Source organism: Cervus canadensis, chromosome 4 (genome assembly GCF_019320065.1).
Source record: "Cervus canadensis isolate Bull #8, Minnesota chromosome 4, ASM1932006v1, whole genome shotgun sequence".
NCBI lineage: Eukaryota > Metazoa > Chordata > Mammalia > Artiodactyla > Cervidae > Cervus > Cervus canadensis.
In genome coordinates this window covers 47350137-47369073 of record NC_057389.1, presented here as the reverse complement: position 1 = coordinate 47369073, position 18937 = coordinate 47350137, and the positions used below count along the sequence as shown (strand labels likewise).

At 53.3% G+C, this 18937-nt stretch overlaps 1 protein-coding gene across 2 annotated transcripts in view; it reads right to left on the bottom strand.

The window, feature by feature from the left end:
* The window catches only part of CAMK2A (calcium/calmodulin dependent protein kinase II alpha), a 64257-nt gene extending 46297 nt beyond the window's left edge, over positions 1–17960 (bottom strand). Inside the window, exons 1-2 of one of the 2 annotated variants that reach the window (XM_043464972.1) lie at positions 17694–17960; positions 1788–1882 (exon numbers count right to left, since the gene is read on the bottom strand). In XM_043464972.1, the coding sequence (XP_043320907.1) occupies positions 1788–1882; positions 17694–17755 (157 nt within the window). In that variant the 5' untranslated portion in view covers positions 17756–17960. The remainder of the gene's footprint in view (positions 1–1787; positions 1883–17693) is intronic. The other variant, XM_043464973.1, reaches the window with a different exon arrangement.
* Between the last annotated feature and the right edge of the window lie 977 nt (positions 17961–18937).

Sequence of the window (18937 nt, the reverse complement as noted above, 5' to 3'; positions counted from 1 at the left end):
ACCCAACCTGTCACCCCAAGCCATGGCTCTAGCCCTGCCCCTGCTGTATCTCAGGGATTGGGACATCTCCCTTGACCAACTGTGATATAAGGCACAGAGCGGGCACCAGACAGCCACTAGTCACACAGCAGCGGCCAGGCGAGCCCCGGCATCCGGGTGTGAGGCGGTGCTCCTGCTGGTCCTCCTGTCTGCCCTCGCTCTCCGCCCCAGGCTCTGGCCCTGGACCTTCCGCAGGGCTCGCCCTTCCACACGAGCATTCACACAGGCTGTGTGCCATGGCGGGCCCCAGTCTTCAGAGGACCGCCGCCACCCCAGCCTCTTTTCCCTGCAGGATGCTGATCTGTCTGCGGGGTAGTTCGGTAACTAGAAAGTGCCAGGCTCCCAGCAACACTGAGCCAGAGACATGAAAGGCAGCAGCACGCCGTGCACACAGAGCCTGCTGGGAGACCCGTGGGGGCCGATGTGAACATCCTGTCCCGGCCTCTGTGAAACCACACCTGCTGGGCCCTGGCCCAGACAGCTGCTGCTATGCCAGACAAACACCTGGACACTCTGCCAACCCCCTTCCAGGCTGCGTAAGCCATGATTGCACAGCCCCCTTCTGTACCTGCCTCACACACCAGAATGCCCCCCACACCTTGGGGGTCCCTAAGGCAGCTCAGACCCACTGTTCAGAGTGGAGATCTTTGAAGACAATCTCCCCCAACATGCTGGCTGTGGTCACCACCATCACCACCCTAACCACATGCTAAGGGCAAGGACATAGCTTCGGAGCAGGCACTCCAAAGTTTAAAGTCCATACAAATTACTGGTGTCTTGTCAAAATGCAGATTCTGATCCCTTACATCTGGAATTACGAATCTGCATTCTTAACAATCTCCTAATGATGTTGGTGCTGCGGGTGTAGAACCACATCCAAATTAGAATTACCTGGGGATCATTTCCAAAAACCCAAGTCACAGCCCCGGCTAATTAAATTACAACCTTGGGATGTGGGATCCAGGCATGAGGAATGTCTGAAGCTCTCCAGGGGATTCCAGGCTGGGAAGCCACTGTCCAAGGGAGTATTTAGGAACCAGAAGGTGGACTGGCGCGGTCAAGGCATAGTGCAGCTGGTGTTCATGGGACGCTGACTGAGCACCCAGATATGTCCGGTACTGACCCGCGTGCTGGGCACATACGGGGAATGAGACCCATCCCCACCTTCTTGGTGCTCATGGTCATAAAAGAAGATGAACATTAAACACGGTACCAAACCAGTAAATGGGATAACTCCACATTGGAAGAAAGCTACAAAGATAGTAAACAGTAACAAGAGACATAAAATGGGGAGGTCACCCTCAGATCTGGGGGTCAGGGAAGTCTCTCAAAGGGTGTGACATTGAACTGAGACCTGAAGGCTGACAGAGAGCCAGTCTTGTAAGGATCCAGGTAAGAGCATCCAGGCAGAGAGAGAGGTAGGTGCAGAGGTCTGGCAGTGAGAATGGAGGTGAATGGCAGAAAAGCAAGGGAAGGAAGGCCTACCTGGCAGCTTAGTCTTTACCTGGGTTGGGGGATGAGGGGCAGAGAGCCTGGCCTGTGAGAGACTATGGCATCCAGTCTAGACCCCCTAAGGAAGAAATATGGAGGAGTCTATTCTCATAGTACCCACAGGAAGAAGAGCCCCCAGCTCTGACAGCAGCATCACCCAGGAGAGACCCAGGCCCCGGTTCTAACCCAAGGGATAGAGGGAGGGCTGAAGGGAGGAGAGCCCTGGAGGGCGGGCCAGGCATGGAAATGGCACCTACCTCTGGCCGAGAGCTTCTTCGTGTTGATAATCTTGGCAGCATATTCCTGGCCGGCTAGCACCTTCACACACCTGCGCACCACTGAGAAGGCTCCCCTAGGACAGAGAAGCAAAGAGGGTGAGCAAGGGCCCAAGGGCTGCATTCCCAGGAGACCCCACAGCTGCTCTGTGCTGGGAGGGAGCCTTCCCTCAGGGCTGCTCGAGCTCCTAGGGGCTGCTAGTGGCACACCTCGGGGACACAGCAGGCCTGGAGACCCATGGGAACCACTAGTAGTAAATCGTTAGGAACTTGGCCTCGTGAGAGATGAGCTTTGTCCAGTCATATTAAGTTAGGCTCGACAAATTCTAAAGCACTAAAATCATGCAATGTTAGAATCACAGAATCTAGGTCCCTGGAAAGTGAATCCACTCCAGTGTTCTTGCCTGGAGAATCCCAGGGACAGGGGAGCCTGGTGGGCTGCGGTCTATGGGGTTGCAGAGAGTCAGACACAACTGTAGCAACTTAGCAGCCAGCAGCAGCAGGTCCCTGGAAGTTTTCAGCTTTTTATTCTTTGTGTAGTTAACACACTGACATGGTTCAAAGTTCAAAAGATACAAAAGTGTGGATAGTTAAGTGACTCCTTCCCATCCCTATAGCCCAGACTCCAAGGTCCCCTGCCCAGAGGTGGCCAGTGTTACCAGAGCATCTTTCCATAGATACCTTCCCCCACTCCCCATGCAAATACTGGACCCTGCATGCTGCTCTGTACCCTCTTCTTCAGAAATTTTTTCAGAGATCCTCCTTCTGTATTATCACATAAAGAGTTCTCATTTAATCATGTGGCTGTCCTATAATTTACCTAGCCAGTCCCCTATCGACAGGCAGTTAGGTTAGTCCCAGTCTATAGCTGCAGTCTATGGCTATGACAAACAGTGCTGCAATGCCTAACCTCACATGTGTGCCTTAGAATTACATTTCCCATGACTTCCCTGGTGGCTCAGATGGTAAAGCGTCTGCCTACAGTGTGGGAGACCCAGGTTCGATCCCTGAGTTGGGAAGGTTCTCTGGAGAAGGAAATGGCAACCCACTCCAGTACTCTTGCCTGGAAAATCCCATGGATGGAGGAGAGTGGTAGGCTACAGTCCATGGGGTTGCAAAGAGTTGGACACGATTGAGCGACTTCACTTTCACTTTTCATGTATACAAGTGTCTGCAAATAAACTTCTAGAACAGGTATTATTTGGTCAAGGGTAGGTGTTGTTTTCCCCTGGAGAAGGAAATGGCAAGCCACTCCAGTATTCTTGCCTGGGAAATCCCATGGACAGGAGCCTGGCAGGCTATAGTCCATAGGGTTGAAAAAGAGTCAGACATGACTTAGTGACAAAACAATACAAAGGTGTTGTTGGGTACTTCTAAAAGATAACAAGAAACGATCCATCTTAGAGATGTACCAACTTTCATGCTAATATGTGAGGGGACCATTTCTTTCTGCCTTTGCCAATACAACATGTGATCAAATTTTATATCTTTACTAGTGAGACGTGGAGCACGGTGACTCAATGTAGATTTAATTTGGAATTCTTATATCAAGAGTGAAGCTGAACATCTTTTTCATGTGTTTTTAGAGGCTCCTGGGTTTTTATCTTCAAAATATTTGTGGCTGGAAGAACTTGAAGCAAGGGCTGTGGGTTTCAAGGCTCATAGGAGACACTGTCGCCATGTGGAACGTGGCCCATTTTCCATGTTATTTGATTTTTCAAGAAAAACTAGATTTCTGGATATTTTAGTGACATTTCCCAAATTTTAAATACTGGTTGCTGCTGCTGCTGCTGCTAAGTCACTTCAGTCGTGTCCAACTCTGTGTGACCCCATAGATGGAAGCCCACCAGGCTCCCCTGTCCCTGGGATTTGCCAGGCAAGAATACTGGAGTGGGTTGCCATTTCCTTCTCCAATGCATGAAAGTGAAAAGTGAAAGTGAAGTCGCTCAGTCGTGTCCGACTCCTAGCAACCCCATGGACTGCAGCCTACCAGGCTCCTCCATTCATGGGATTTTCCAGGCAAGAGTACTGGAGTGGGTTGCCATTGCCTTCTCCGTTAAATACTGGTATCTTATTCCAAAAAATTTAGCTCCCTGTGTCATGCAGGAAATTTCCAAATCTAATGCTCTGTGACAACCTAAAGGGGTGGAATGAGGTGGGAAGTTCAAGATGGAGGGGACATAGGTATACCTGTGGCCTGATTCATGTTGATAGATGGCAGAAGCCAACACAATACTGTAAAGCAATTACCCTCCAATTAAAAATAAATAAATCAAAACAAATTTAAACGTAATATTTTGCCAGACAAAACCAGTTTGAGGACTAGATCTGGCATCTAGGTGCCAAGTGATACATTTTACTACAAACATCATCTGGCACAACTCCTTCACATCACAAAGGAGGCCTCCAAGGGGCCAGACACTGCCCAAGCTCTATTACCACCCTAACCACAGGCTAATGGCAAGAAACAAGTCTCCCGTGCAGCCTTCTTCAGTTTTAATGTGCATATGAATTACCCAGACATCTTGTTAAAAGGCAGATTCTGATTCCTTAAGTCTGAGGTGGAGCCCAAGCTCAGGGGAGATTGCACGAGGTCACATAGCTGTCTACAGGCGGTGCTGTGTTTTGAACTCAGATATTTACACCCCAGATTTTGGGCTTCTCCACCCAGTGAGCCTGCCGCTTGCAGGTGTACACACCCAGGTTCCTGACACGGCCATGCCCCACCATATCTTCCAAACTTTGATTCCCTCTCCTAAACACACAGGCAGGTCCCAGCTACACAGATGCAGCTGATGGGAGCAGGGGCGGACGCTGGCAGGCACCGAGGAAGCCTGCAGGCTGGCAGAGATGCCCGTTCTCACAGGCCCCAGGGTGTTCTGTCACTGGCTTCGTGTCTGAGCAGCATGAAGGGAATGGGTGGGAAACTGTGGAGAAGGATGAGGAAGAAAGATCTGGAAGGTGGGCTAGAGGCCAGGAAATATGACCTCGTAGGAAAGCTGGGGAAGGCCAGAACTCACGGGCACAGCTACGGACTGCCATCCGGCTGGGTGGCTCTGCCTGTCCTCCACGTGGAGGGACCAGCCCAGCGGGTCTCCCTCCCTGAGAGGCACCCTCCCATGACACAGCACACCACACCTCCCCACCTAGCCCAGGACCACGGCTGCTCATCCATCCTCTAGACAGAGTTCCTAAGGACCAACAGGGCCTCCAGAAATGTTACTATAGGAACAGGAGGTAGATTTAAGTGAGAGGGACTGAACTTAGACAGGGAGAGGGTTTCAGTCTGGGGTGTCAGAAACAGGACCAGGTACTTGAGGAGGGTGCCCACCCTACTCAGACCAGGACGTTCAGGTTCCTGCCCAGTGGGAGGCCGTGATTCTCAGAAGCCCCAGAGGAGAGAGCGTGTTTCCAGTGGCCCCTTCTGGGAAAGATTCTGAGGATTCCAGGGAGCGAAGGGGCAGGAAAGGAGGGTTTGTCTCATTCACCAGCATCTAGCACTTGTGCGGGGCTCTGTGCAGAGGCTTAACAGGCTCCACGAACCTAGGCTCTAACCCAGGAACTGAGGACTCAAGAGCCATGTCTATACAGTAAGAGAAGTCATGCTTGCTGGACTTCCTCCTCACAACACAGTGTCAAGCTTCTGTGTAAATCCCAGGTTCTAACCCAGGTGGCTCTGTGGCAAAGAATCCGCCTGCCAAAGCAGGAGATGCCAAAGACGCAGGTTCGATCCCTGGGTTAAGAAGATCCCCTGGAGGAGGAAATGGCAACCCACTCCAGTATTCTTGCCTGATGAATCCCATTGACAGAGAAGCCTGATGGGCTGCACTCCACTGGGTTTCAAAGAGCTGGACACAACAGAGCACACACGCACATAGAGGGAGGAGTTTATCAAAACCGATTCAGAGAACACCAGACTCACGCATCCCCAGAAGGTATCCTCCCTTCCGATGCACCTTCACCACTAAGCTCCTCGGCCCTCACAACAACCCCTGCAAAGTTGCAATTACGATCCTCCATTTTTTCAGGATGTGAAACTGAAGCCTCGAGGGAGCAGGCATATTCCTCCCGAGGATGTGACAAGATTCCAGGTCACCTGTCCTTGTTCTCCTGACTCCACCAAAGGTAAGACGGTGTGACCCTCAAAAGCAGGGGCTCTGGGCTCACAAAGCCCTGTGATCTGATCGTGACTGACCCCCAGCTGTGTGATACTGAACTTGGCACTTCAACTCTGTTTCCTCCTTTAAAATGGGGGCAATAATAATACCTCTGTCCTGGGTGTTTTGGGGAGATTAAGTGAGGCAACACACGCAAAACACTGGGCACAATGCCAGGGCGCATTGATCACTGAACAGGGGGAGGAAATGGTCTGGGCCAAGGAGCCTGTTTTCTACCTATGAGGCTTCAGGTCTCCATCCACGAGTGGAAAGGCTCCTCCCTGCCAGTTCTGGTGCTGGGGATCAGGGAAGGGGGCGCAGAGGAGAATCTGTAGCAAAAATGAGAGTGTGGGCAGCAAGCTCGCAGCCCTAACTTCCTCTCTTTTTAATCTTTTGTTTAAAAAAAGGCATATTTCTGCATTCTCGTCCTGTGGGAGCAAGTGGCCACAGCCCAGCAGCTTTGGCAAAAGGAAGAGCCAGCCCACTCCTCCCACAGCCCTGAGTTGAGCAGGTGGCCAGTGGGTGGGTGGGCAGAAGCCTGGAAACAGGACAGGGCCGAAAAGGGGAGGAGGCCAGGATGGGGAGGGCAGAGTGGGAGAGAGTGACCAGGGGTCCAGGGAGGAAGGGATGGAGCCTGCATGGGAGGGCCCTGGCAGGTGGGGGATGTCCTCGGGTGGATCCTGGGTACAAAGAGTTCAGGGGCACATGTCTGTCCACATGTGTGTGTCAGCAGATTGTCAATGCCCTCGTGTATGTGATGCCAAGAGGTTCTGGGTGTGACACGTGCCGTCTCCCTGTGTATGTACACGTGTTAGGAGAAGGTCACAGAATGTGGGCAGAGAGGCGTATGTGTGAAATAGACAGACACTGGAGGGATAAAATCTCAGATTTCAGTCCTACTGGGAGCTCTTGGGAAGGGGTCTGCCCCAGTATGGGCCTCACGGGTTTCTTCATCCACATCGTGGGGACTGGTGTGGTCATGAGGCTAACAAGTATAGAGGCCTTTCCACCTTCAATATTCTTCATTTTTTTGGCTGTGCAGCACGGCTCGCAGGACCTTGTTCCCCAACCAGGGATTGAACCCAGGCCATGGCAATGAAAGCACCCAGTCCTAACCACTAGACTACCAGGGGATTCCCTCCACCTTCAACATTCTATACTAGAGCTGTCCAACAGGACTTTCTATGATGATGGAAATATTGTCCATCGTGACAGGTGCTAGCCTCCTGTGGCTATAGAGCGCTTGAAATGTGGCTAGTAGGACTGAAGAAATGAATTTTTAATTTTATTTTATTTCAATCATTATAAGTGGCTAGTGACCACCAGGTTGGATAGTGAAGTTCTATGTGGATAAGAACTGGCAGTCCTGAACCAAACCAACCAGAGTGCAAATTGTGGTCCAGGCACTTACTAGCAATTTATTTAACCTCGGTAAGACTATTTTCCTCCCCTGTAAAATGTAGGTAAGGACTAGTACCCACCCTGAGCAGTTGTTTCAAGGATTCAATATGAGACTAAGGTATGCAGTGGGTTTAGCCCAATCCTTGGAGTGTAGTAAATGCTCAGGAAACAACTCCTTTTATAGGCATCATTATCTCCAAAGTGATGAGAACAGCTGGCATCATCAGAAGCAAAATGGACCTTGTTTGCCAAGCTCAGGGAAAAAGCAAGCCAGGGAAGGAGGTGTGTGGGGACCATCGTGAGGGGATGGGGTACTTCCCCAGGCCCCAGCAACTTGCCCTTGGGTGTAAGCAGGCAGGGAGGCAGCACCTGGTTCAACAGACAGACAGGAAGGGCGAGGGTACACTGATAGTGGGTCCATCGTGGCTGAAAATGTGGGAACGTGCTAATGGGCCGTGAAAAGCAAGATTTACACTGGGAAATTGCTTTTCCGGCTGCCTGGCAGGCACGGTGTCCTGGGAGTTGCTGGCTACCTGCCCACAGGAGGCTCATCACCCTCTCTGGCCCAAAATACCCCAAAATGCTGACTGGCAGTAATTCCAAACACCTGGGGTCCTCACTCAATTTGGCTATCAGCTTGCTTATCCTTCCACTTGAAAGATGGACATGAGGAGCCGCAGCCCCACTTCCTCCTGGGCCATCTGTGAAAAGTATCTGCTACACAGGGACGGGAGAAGGTCCCTGAGACCCAAGATCAGTTACCGCCAACTTGCCCTCAAGGCAACTTCCCCACCTTCACTCCAGATCCTCCCGGAGCCCAGGGCATGCCTGTGGGTATCAGCGGATGGGGACGGACATGGCTTATGGGGGCAAAGTCCTGGAGCCACTCTGTACTCCTCGGGGGTCTGACCGTCAGGAGTCTCGCCAGTCTCTAGGGTCTTCCTTTCACTGGCTGCTTCCTCAGACACACCAGGACTCCCTCATTCTGGAAAAATAAACAACCATCCTTCCCCCAAACTTGAAAAGCTGAAAAACCAGGAGCCTTTCTCTCGACCCACAAGCCTTGGACACTTCCTCCTTCCTTATCTGCTGCCAAGCTTCCAGAGCAAGTGTCCGACGTTCGCCGCCTCCTCTTTCCACCTCCCACGCTTCATGAACCCACCACAGTCTGGTTCCCACCCCCGGCTTTCTGGAAGAAAAGTTGTGCCAGGCCCACCCACCCAGTGCCCCCCACCCTCGCCCCTGCAGTCCCCAGTGGGCCTGATCTGCCTAGCCTGCCCCACGACAGGTGACATTTGGCCTCAGTGGCTACCCAGTTTGAGACCCATCTTCCCACTCACTTCTGGGTCACCACACTCTCCTTGGCACACCCCCCCCCCAACTTACTTTCACTTCTTCATCCCCCTCCCATCCCCCTCTGAACATCACTACTCCTTGTTCTCTCCACTCATCCTTACCTCTTCCCCCGCCATCCCTTCTGCCCAGGACCATTAAGCTGGGACCTCTGGGGAGGCTCTGGGCATTCATGAACATCCCTAAAATTGTAACTGAATTATTCTGTGTCTGTGCATTGTTCTGTGCATAGGACGCATAGTTTTCATTGGCTTCACAAGGGATTCTCTGACCACCACCGCCACCTCCACTCCCACCTCCTGCAAAATGAGGAAAGCCACTGACCATCACCCAAGATCGAAATCTGCTTATTTACAGCCACTCCTCTCTCCAGAATTCTAGTCCCAAATTTCTAGCTACTCACTAGAAATACTATGTGATCGGCACTTCTTAATCAAAGTCCAGTTTTCTCCCTCCAAATCTCACCATTCCGGGTTAATATGCCTAAGCATTCTACTTCTCTGAGATGAGCTGGGGTGATTTCAGAAAGTTTCTGCTCAAAGGTAGACAGACCCGTTACTTGTGAGAGGATTAGCTTGTAATACTTCTTGGTGGGCAGTAGCTCACAGTCCAGGTTAGCTGGTCTGATCACTTGGCACAGAGCAAGGCCTGGGGGCATGGACCCCAGAGCAGATGGGGCTTAAATGTCTGGGGGAAGGCGCAGAGCTGGAGTTGGTCACTGGAGCAGCCCCAACTGAGGGGCCAAAGTGTGGGCCACAAGTGGCTGCAGCAGACACTGCAGAAGTATCTTGCCATTGAGGTCTACTCTCTCCCCATTCTACAGTTAAAGAAACTGACGCCAAGACCTTGAACCCAGGAGTCCTGAATCATCACCCTTTGCTCTTTCCAATAACCTAAACTCTCAGACTCCCCTAAATTGGGGTCCACAGATGGGTATTAGGGTGGGGGATTTGTGGGAAATGATATACAACATCCTGTGAGCTGGAATGAGTGTGTGTTTTGGGGGGTGACTGTGGCTCATGTGAGAGTCTCTGAGGGCTTCTAGATTCCTCAAACAGTTAAAAAACTGGGATCAGATTTGTTCAGAAATGAAAGGAACATCCTGTTTGCATAATGTGTGTGTGCGTGTGCTAAGTCACTTCAGTCATGTCCGACTCTTGGTGACCCTATGGACCTCAATGGCTCCTCTGTCCATGGGATTCTCCAGGCAAGAATACTGGAGTGGGTTGCTATGCACTCCTCCAGGGGGTCTTCCCAACCCTGCATTGGCAGGTTGGGTTCTTTACCATTAGAGACACCTGGGAAGCCCCTGTTTCCATAACATCCACCTCTATATACGTTAAGCAAATCCCTTCGCTTTGTGGGGGCTTCAGTTTATCCATCTGTGAAATCAACTGTTGATCATTTGTAAGCCTTCTCTCTCTTTTTCTTTTTAAGCAATAGTATCCTTTCTTAATAACAAACAAACACAGCTATGCAGGTCCCCAGATGGCAAACAGCAGAGGTGACAGGGGCTGCGGGCGCAGAATCCCCTTTGCTTGGTTTTCTCTCTCTTCTCCCCAGCTCAGCATAGCAGCTTTTCCCCAAACTCCACAAACTAGCATTTGAGAGCCAGAAAATCCTAGGACCTTTTCCTGAAACCACACATCCCTCCTCCTCTCCACCCCAGCTGCTGCCGCCCACTTCCAGACTCCAAAAGATGCTGCAAGCACGCAGTGTCTTCGAGCTGTCCCGCACTCCCAGGCCTGCCCCACGCCAACCCAGCAGAAGTCTTGCTGGGGACACAGAAGGCCTGAGAACCAGAAGAGTCTGTTTGCTGCAGGGAACATTGAACCAACAGAAGTTCCAACATGTTCCTTGTTTGGGCTGTGCCTAGGTTTTCTTGAATGGGTTACAAAAAGGAAAATTAAAGAATATCTATCCACAGAGCTTGTTGACAGGATCATAGCAGGCAAAACAGGGGAAAATGGTGAGGGGCTGCTTTCTCCCAGCCTCAGGGAGCCTCCTGGCCTGGCTCCAATCACATGTACACCCCAAAGACTTTCAGAGAGAAATGCTCCAAGGGGTGAAAAGCCAAGAATTGAAATGGAAGGAGGCTGAAGGGCCCAGATCGTATGTGTCACTGACCTGTGTGACCTCAGGCAAGCCCCTGACCCTCTCTGGACCTTATTTCCCCATCCCTAAGACAAGGGAGCACTCTTCATTCCGATATTCATATGCAGTTGAGGCTATTCTGACCCCTAAACCATCTCCTACTTTGTGCTTGTAGCAAAGCATCTTACCAGACAAGGACAGAGATGCAGGCAAGGAGGATAATGAGACACAGCAGTGAGAAGAGGGCTTCCACATGTGTATCTCTGCTGGAACAGGGCTCAGTATTTCCCAAGGCCTTGTTCATCTGGGGGTAGAGGGTCAGCTCTGACAATGAGGAAGTGCTTTAGGTTGAGCTGAAATCTACCTCCCTGTTACTCTAGACATGCGGCCCTGCTCTGCCCTCCAGAGCCATACAGAGCAGTCTTTTCTCATCTCTGGGGCCCAAGATGTCCCTGCAGGGTTAAGGGGAGAGAACATACCCCTGAGGGGTCTCTTTTCCTTGCTAGAATCCCCAGCTTCTTGGCCCTCTCTCACCTGATTTGGCTTCCAGACTGGCCACCCAGCCCACCTCCCACCCCTTCTAGACATGCTACAGGTTTTTAATATTCCTTCTAGCCCCTAGGTATCCAAAAGCTGAAGGCTAGGACTTCCTTGGTGGTCCAGTGGCCAAGACTCCGTGCTTCCACTTCAGGGAGCACAAGTTCAATCCCTGGTCAGGGAACTAAGATCCTGCATGCCCCATGGTGCCGCCAAAAAAAAAAAAGTTGAAAGCAACAGAGCATGCCTAAGAAGAGTAAGACCACCCTGGAGCTGACATGCTCCATCAAAATACACACCTCAGAGACTTTGCCTGTGCTGTTCCCACTCTGAGAAACACTCTTCCACCCTCTTCCCTCTTACCAGCTCTTACTCAGCTTTCACTCCCCAATGTCACTGCCTCAGGGGAGCCTTCCCTGATTCCTCCCTCACCCCAACCAGTTGAGGTCTATAAGCCTGTGTTAAAGGCTCATAGCCGTTAACCAGTTGCATTTAAATAACAATATCTGAAGTGATTTAGTTAATGTCAGATTTCCACTAGACCATGAGCCCCAAATGGGCAGAGATGACATAAGTCTGGCACGTGGTACCTGCTGGGCTCAGCCCAGGGCCAGGAACAGAGTCTGTGCTCAGGAAATACTTGTTGAGTGGATGCAAGAGTCACAGACTTGTTCCTCCTTTTATGTGATGCCGAGACATCAAGGCCATCAGTGTTTTCTAGCACAGAAGGTCCCACCAGCCTCACAGCCCCACCTGACATCTTGGTGGGCAGCCAAGCCCCCAAGGGCACCTAGGTCTAGTGCCTGGGCTGGGCCTCAGCAGCCTGTGACATGCCGGGTGGTGGGGCAGAGATTGCGCCAGGTGGGCAAGCTTCCTACCACACCACAGAGAGGCTCAGAAGAGACCGCAACACACCAATGTGTGTGTAGGAGGGGTGGACTGTGGCCAAGGGACCAGCACACAAAAGAGGGACGGAGAGAGAAAAACAGGGACCAGAGAGATACAGGGAAGAGCAGAGAGAGAAAGAAGGCAAGAGCAAGGGAGCGAGAGCGAGGGAGAGTGAGGGAGAGACGGTGGCGGCAGGGGGACAACCCAGAAGCCTACCCAGCATCATCTTGCTCTCCCCCCACTGGGAGGTAAGGCTCTTGCTTGATGCCCTGTTGGGGCCAGTGTGTCTGCACACACACATCCATATGCACCCGTGTGTGTGTGTGCACGCGTGCTCTAGCAACAGGATGCAGGCACTGCGCCCTGTTCCAAGGCTGTGCCCTCGCCCTCTGGGAGGGCCGGGGCCGCAGACTGCAGGGATGCTGGCAGCAGTCACCGCGTGCCTGTGCAGGGAGGCGGGCAGGCGGGAGCGGCTCGGCAGTGTCAGTGTCTCAGCCTGTGTGGGGGCGGCCGCGTGGGGGCGGAGGGCTGCGGCAAGCACCAGAACATGTGCGTGCCTTCCGCTCTGGTGGCTTGGAGGAAGAGTGGGGGGAGGCTGTCCCCTTCCCTTGTCCCACTTGCTCCCCAACTTCGCACCCTTAGCTGCTGGCCCCTGAACATCACCTGGCCCCTTACCCTGGCTACCATTGCCACAGGCTCTTCCTGCGGCCTTGGGGAAACTGCGTCTCTCTGGGCATTGGCTCCACCATTGATACTGTGAGGAGACAATGTCTATGGTCCTCCCAGCTCTGGTGTTCGGGAAGCCTGAAATTTCCCACAGGTGCCTTTCACAGACAGAGGCTAAAGAGGGTAGCAACTCTAATGGTGCCTTCCAGCATCTGCAGAAGTGCTCTGATCCCCAATTCACAGATGGTAAAGCTGAGGTACACCAAGGACAAGGAATCTGGCGCAGTCAATTAGAGGCGGAATCATGATGGGAAAATAAGCGACGGTTCAGAGTTCCCTCACCCGCAAGGGCACACCCTTCTTCCCTGCAAGTGTTCCCCAGGAAGGGCACGAGGGGTCCCCCTAATTAATCTTCTCTCCATATGCACGGTGCTGAGGACCTACACGCAAGCTTGAGTACTGCTACCAGTCCCCTGAGCCAGATCATTTCACCTTCTCAAGCCTCAGTCTACTCATCTGTAAGATGGGCGAGTAAGTTCTCTCCCTCCCTCAGAGATGAGCTCGTGGGTAGAGAAGTGCCACACTGGCCCCAAAGCGCTATGAAGGTGACAGGTTGTCAGAAGCGAAATAAAAGCACAGTCCTGTCTTTGCGGGGGGTAGCGCCTCATTGCACAGGTACTTTCTCTTCTCCAGTATTACACTGAGGATCCTCCTAAAAGCCCCACCTGGAAGAGAGTGGGATTGAGAAACGCATCCTGCAGATGTCAGAGCTTGTGTCCAAGAGCAAAGGAACCTAAGCACCCAGGACCCTGGGCTTCCCCGCTCCACCCCACCCCGGAACAGGGAGCTGCCTCTGGTCTCCAGTGTCCCCCACTGCTCAGCCCAGCCTGAGCCTTCTTCATAATACAAAGCCATGGGGGCTCCAGAGCCAGCTCTCCCCTCTTCCTCGGGCAATCTTGCTGGCCCCTGCAGTCCTTCCCCCAGCTCCAACACCACCCTTGAGTCAATTTCAGATCTCTGTTTCTAGAGAGAAAAGACTGGGTTGCCTGTTCTCTCCAGCCTCCCTCCCCCTCTCAAGCAAAATCTCCTTCCCAGGCTCTCTCTGTACAGCCCAGTGATTACACAGGCTGCAGGGTAATTCTGCCTCCCTAACTAACCTCTCCTGGGACTGGGATTCAAAGCCCGGAGAATGTCAAGGGCTAGAGGAGGCATCCTCCTTCTCTATCTCCTGGAATTCACCCCTTCCTCCCCCCGCTGCCCCACGCACCCCGGGGCCTGGTCTTCCAGAAGGTTGGGTCTGCAGGGAGCTCTGGCCCTAGCGCCCAGGCCCACTCTGACCCTAGACCTGGGGGTGCTGCAACCTGCCTTCTGCCTCCAAACAAGCCTCTGTGCTCCTAAGGTCTGGGCTTCTGTTTCCCTCTCCTATGGGATGAAGGAGGACTGGTGTGTCAAGGGAGGAGGGAGGGAGCTAGTCTATAGGTCCCCAGAGACAGCCCCACCCCAACCCTCTAGGGAAACTGGACTCAAGTTCCTGGCTTATGTGAATCATATGCTGCAGTGGGACCTCATCCAGGAGCATCAAGAGGCCCCAGAGCACTAATTCTGACCCCAACCGCCCTACCCCCTCAGCTGGCTGCCCCCTAGGCAGGGGAGGAGCCCCTCCTCTGACATCCTCAGCCAGCCCTACCCTGGGCTCCTCGAAGGCCTGTAGTCAGGAGCCAGGCCTCACTGGGCAGGGCGCCAGGAATCCCTCAAGAGGCTCGTGTCCTCCTCCTATCCTTCTCTGCAGCCAGGAGGCCAGGGCCCTGTAAAAGGAGGTCAAAGACCCCCATGGCCCCTTGGAGGGCCAGCCAAGCTGCCTCTGGCAGTCATCATGCTGGTGATCTGAAGTGGGCTCCTGGAAATGGGAGCTCAGCTTCCAAGTGGTAACAGAAGTGTCCTGGCTGGCCGGGACCTTGGGTCACCCCTTGAAGGATGGGCCCCATAGGCATCTGCGCTGCTCATCCCAACAGGAGAGGAGGTGTCCCATCCCAGCCAGCCCAGTGGGTGAGTGGCAGGGCTCGGTCAACCCCTTCTGCCAAGCTGGGCAAACTCCTGTCAAAAAGCAAAGCCCTAGTAGGTCCCAGCCCCCATTTGAGGGCAGTGGTGATGCCAGGGTGCCCCAAGCGTCACTGTGTCTTCATGAGGACCATCTCACTTCATCCTCCCAGTCCCTGTTTATCTCCAGGTTACAGGTTGTGGGAAACAGGTGCCATAGCCTGCCCAGTGTCACAGCGCTATGGGTGGTAAGGTCCGGGCCTTGTGCCCTCTGCTGGGTGCCGCCACTACCTGGTCGTTTGGGCTGAAGCTTTGAGTGAATCAGGAAAGCCCTGCCTCCCCAGTGATGCACCCTGGCCTTTTAAACCCAGGCATCAGAGGGGTAGCACCTCATCTCCTTTTTTTCCAATACGAGCATCCTCAGGCTCCATCCTTAGACTTCCTGATGTCCGGCGAGTCCTGACCTTGCCCGCACCATTTCGTAGGTTTGAGCATTTTTCTAGGGAAGATAGACTTTCATCAGAATCCTGGAGGAATATGTGACCTTAAAAAGGTTAAGAGCACTGGTAATTGTGGAAGGAAATTGATCAGATTAGGCCTGGCCATGCCTGCCACCCTCAGTCTTTCTGCCATGGTCACAAAAGGGCTCTCAGTCTCCAGAAATTCTGCCCATGCCCTGATCCCTGCAAGAGCCCTGGCAGATAGTGGGGCCGAGAAGGCTCATGACGGCTCTCCCTGACAAGTCACCCCCAGACCACCCAGTCTTCATGATATCCATCTCCTCTTAGGGCAAAACAGCAGTTTTATAAGCGCCTGAGTCACATCTCAACTCCATTTCACTGCACTCTGTGACGCAGTCCTCCCAGAACCGAGCCTCGGTCGCACCCTGAAAGGCAGTGCCCAGCTGATCAGGGAATCCTTGGCTCCAGTGGATGCTGGAACCCAGCTGAGAAGGGGTCCCTGCACAAGTGAGGCAGATAGCCTGGGTCCTCCAGAGCAGCCCCAAACATTTCATTCCTGCTCTCCACACCCCAACCCCAGGACAAAAACACACTAAGAAAGACAGGAAGTCTGCAGACAGGAGTGAGCACACGTCTGCACTAGGGTGTGTGCCTGTACAAGGGTCTGGTGTGTGCCTGTAGGTGTCAGGATAGCCTGGTGTGCAAGTGTGTGTGTGTGCATGTGTGTGTGCGGGCAGCCTACTTGTACACAGTCACGGGCCCACCTCCCACACATATGCAGACACCAGCCTGAGCTCGCACATGCCTTCAATACCCACACTCCCACCCGAGCCCATGGGCCCAGGCCTCAGACACACACACATAAGCCTTCCCGTGGGTATGGCCCCTGGTCCACACAGATGTCCATATCCAGACCTCACAGGGACACCAGCCAGCCCAAGTCCCACATGTGCATCCTTACACAGACATATATTTACACACAGCTGATGTGCACACAGCTCCAACCAGCCATACATGTGTACAGAAGTGACGCGTGTATGCACCTTCGTTCTCATGCAAATCAGCCAATGGACCTCCTTGTGCCACTTGCATCCACCCACCCCTGCAGGGCACACTTGCATTTTCAGGACTTCCACATGAAGCACACACCAGCACCTTCCCCCAGGGCACATACACATGAACACTTGCACACCTTTTCAGTGCACGCAAGTGTACCCCAGAGTCGGTGCTTACACAAAAACACACATCAAAATGCACCCTTGCGTGTGCATATTCAGACCTTACAGCAGCACATGCCTGCTTACAGGGTGCCTCTCCCCTGCACTCCAGCTACTATAACAGGGGCTACCCAGGGCACTGGAGCTGCATTGCCCATAGGGCAAACTCTGCCTCCAAACTGTACCCCTACTGTGGATCTATCTCCAGATGCTTCACAAACCTAGCTGGCGGCATCTGGGAGTGCTCCCCGGACACTCCACAATCCACGGGGCTATCCCAAGGGGCTCTCCTCTCCCTCCCGTACCTCCTCCCATCTTTCTCTCCACACCAGTCATCAGAGGCAGGAAATGAGCTCTGAGGCTGGACAACTTTGCCAAGGGACCAGAGCTGTGCACCCTCACATCACTAGCCCCTGCATTAGCAGAATCCCCCCTCCCACAGCTCACTGACTGTCTCTCCCCTCCTCCCGACACCCAAGAAATCTCAACAGTGGCTCAGTTATTAACCCCTGCTGTACCATTGCTCTCACCCTTGGCAGAGCTGGCAGGGGGAAGGTGGGGAGGGGCTGTGCTTATAAAGAAGTCGGCCACTCCGCACAGCCGCTGTAGGTGCCTAAAGGCAGGAGGAACTGCCCAGGAGATGATGAGCTCTCTGTCACCAGAAGTAACCAAGTTGAGGACAGATGGCCACCTCAAGAAAAAAACTCAACAGGGGATTCCAGCCTTGGTCTCGGCTGACTGGGAAGGAAGAACCCTTTTAAATCCTGAATTTCTAAGAATCTGTGTGTGCCCAGGTCATGTGCAGTTGTGTGTGTGTGTGTGTGTGTGTGTTTGCATGCACAGAAACTGCCATGCACTGTCAACCCTTCACCTCTACACACACACTCACGCAGCTAGCCTTGGCACATCTTGGCAAACACGCCTGTGCCCAACTCTAGGCACTCTGCACATGCAAGCAGCTCCAAGCACATTCAGTCTTCCTTCCTATGTGTGCACGGGAAGCAGGGCAGGTGCACACCCCCCGCCCATGATGCTGAGCCCCCTGAGCCCTCCAGGACTCTCTGAGGTGCAACTCACTTTCCTAATTCCTCGAAGAGCTGGTACTCTTCCGTGAAGCGGGTGCAGGTGATGGTGGCCATCCTGGCGCTGGGCGGGCAGGCGAGGCTTGGGGCTGTAGGACCAGGACAGGAGCGCTGCTGCTCCCAGAACTAGGGGCCACTCGCCTGCCCGTGCTGCCAAGTGCGAACTGAGAACCAGCTTGACTGACGAGCCCCGGGCTTCTGAGCAGAGCACTGTGGCTGCTCACAGCCTCGCGAGCCTTCGTCAGCATCCAGGTCCCCATGGCAACCACCTCCGAAACGCCCTGTTCCCGTTGCCCCGGTAACTGCCTCCCCAACACCTGCCTGCCTTCCACTGCAAAACCTGCTCCCGGACGCCCTGGCCCTACCACACACAATACTGCAGGCCTGTATGGGCCCGGGGGTGGGTGGACCCAGCACCCCCAAGGTGATGGACTTAGGGAGGGGCTGGCAGAAGGGGAGGAGAACAAACTTAGTCCACAAGTGATCTTCAGTCTTCCCACCACCCCCAATTCTAACTGTGGGGCGCTTGTAATAGACAGGATGGGATTAAGTGGGGCAAAAAGGCAGTTACCATGGTAACGGCCAGAGGGTGCCACATTCCGGATGGTCCCCAGAAAAGACAGGAAGCAGTTACCCTGGCAACTTCATCTCCTCTGGAGAGACAGGTATTGCCCTGTTGCCCTGGCAACTGCCAGGTTCTAAGGTTTACAGGGAAACGATGGCTAATTCACTGGGATCTCTCTCTCTCTCTCAGTAGATCACTATAGCCTCTGTAACTATCTCTCTGCTCCCTTCTAATTTTTTTGCCTCTGCCTCTGTCTTTCTTATTTTGCTTTCTCTCTCTCTGTTCTTTACCACCTTGTCCATCACACTGGCACTCTAGCTAGGGGCAGAAGTGCAGAGGAGCTATCAGGGTTCTGGAGGGAACATCCCTGGCAGCCCACTCATCCCAGCCCGGCTCAGCTATGACAGTCAGCTGTCCCTCAGGTCCCCTCCTGAGGTCTCTTCCTTACCCACACTCTTAGCCCAGGCCCCCAGAGGGGCCATGGAGATCTGGTCTCCCGGGGCTCATGTCCCAGTTTCTGCTTGTGCTCCACGTCAAGGTGAAAGAGGTGGAAGCAGCAGTGGGGAGGGGAGCATGGCCTGGCTTGGAGGGGAGTGGCCATGGACCTGCCCTAAAATTCTCATTCCCAAATTTTGTGGACACATTTCCTGCCAACCTCAACTCTTCAGGGCGGT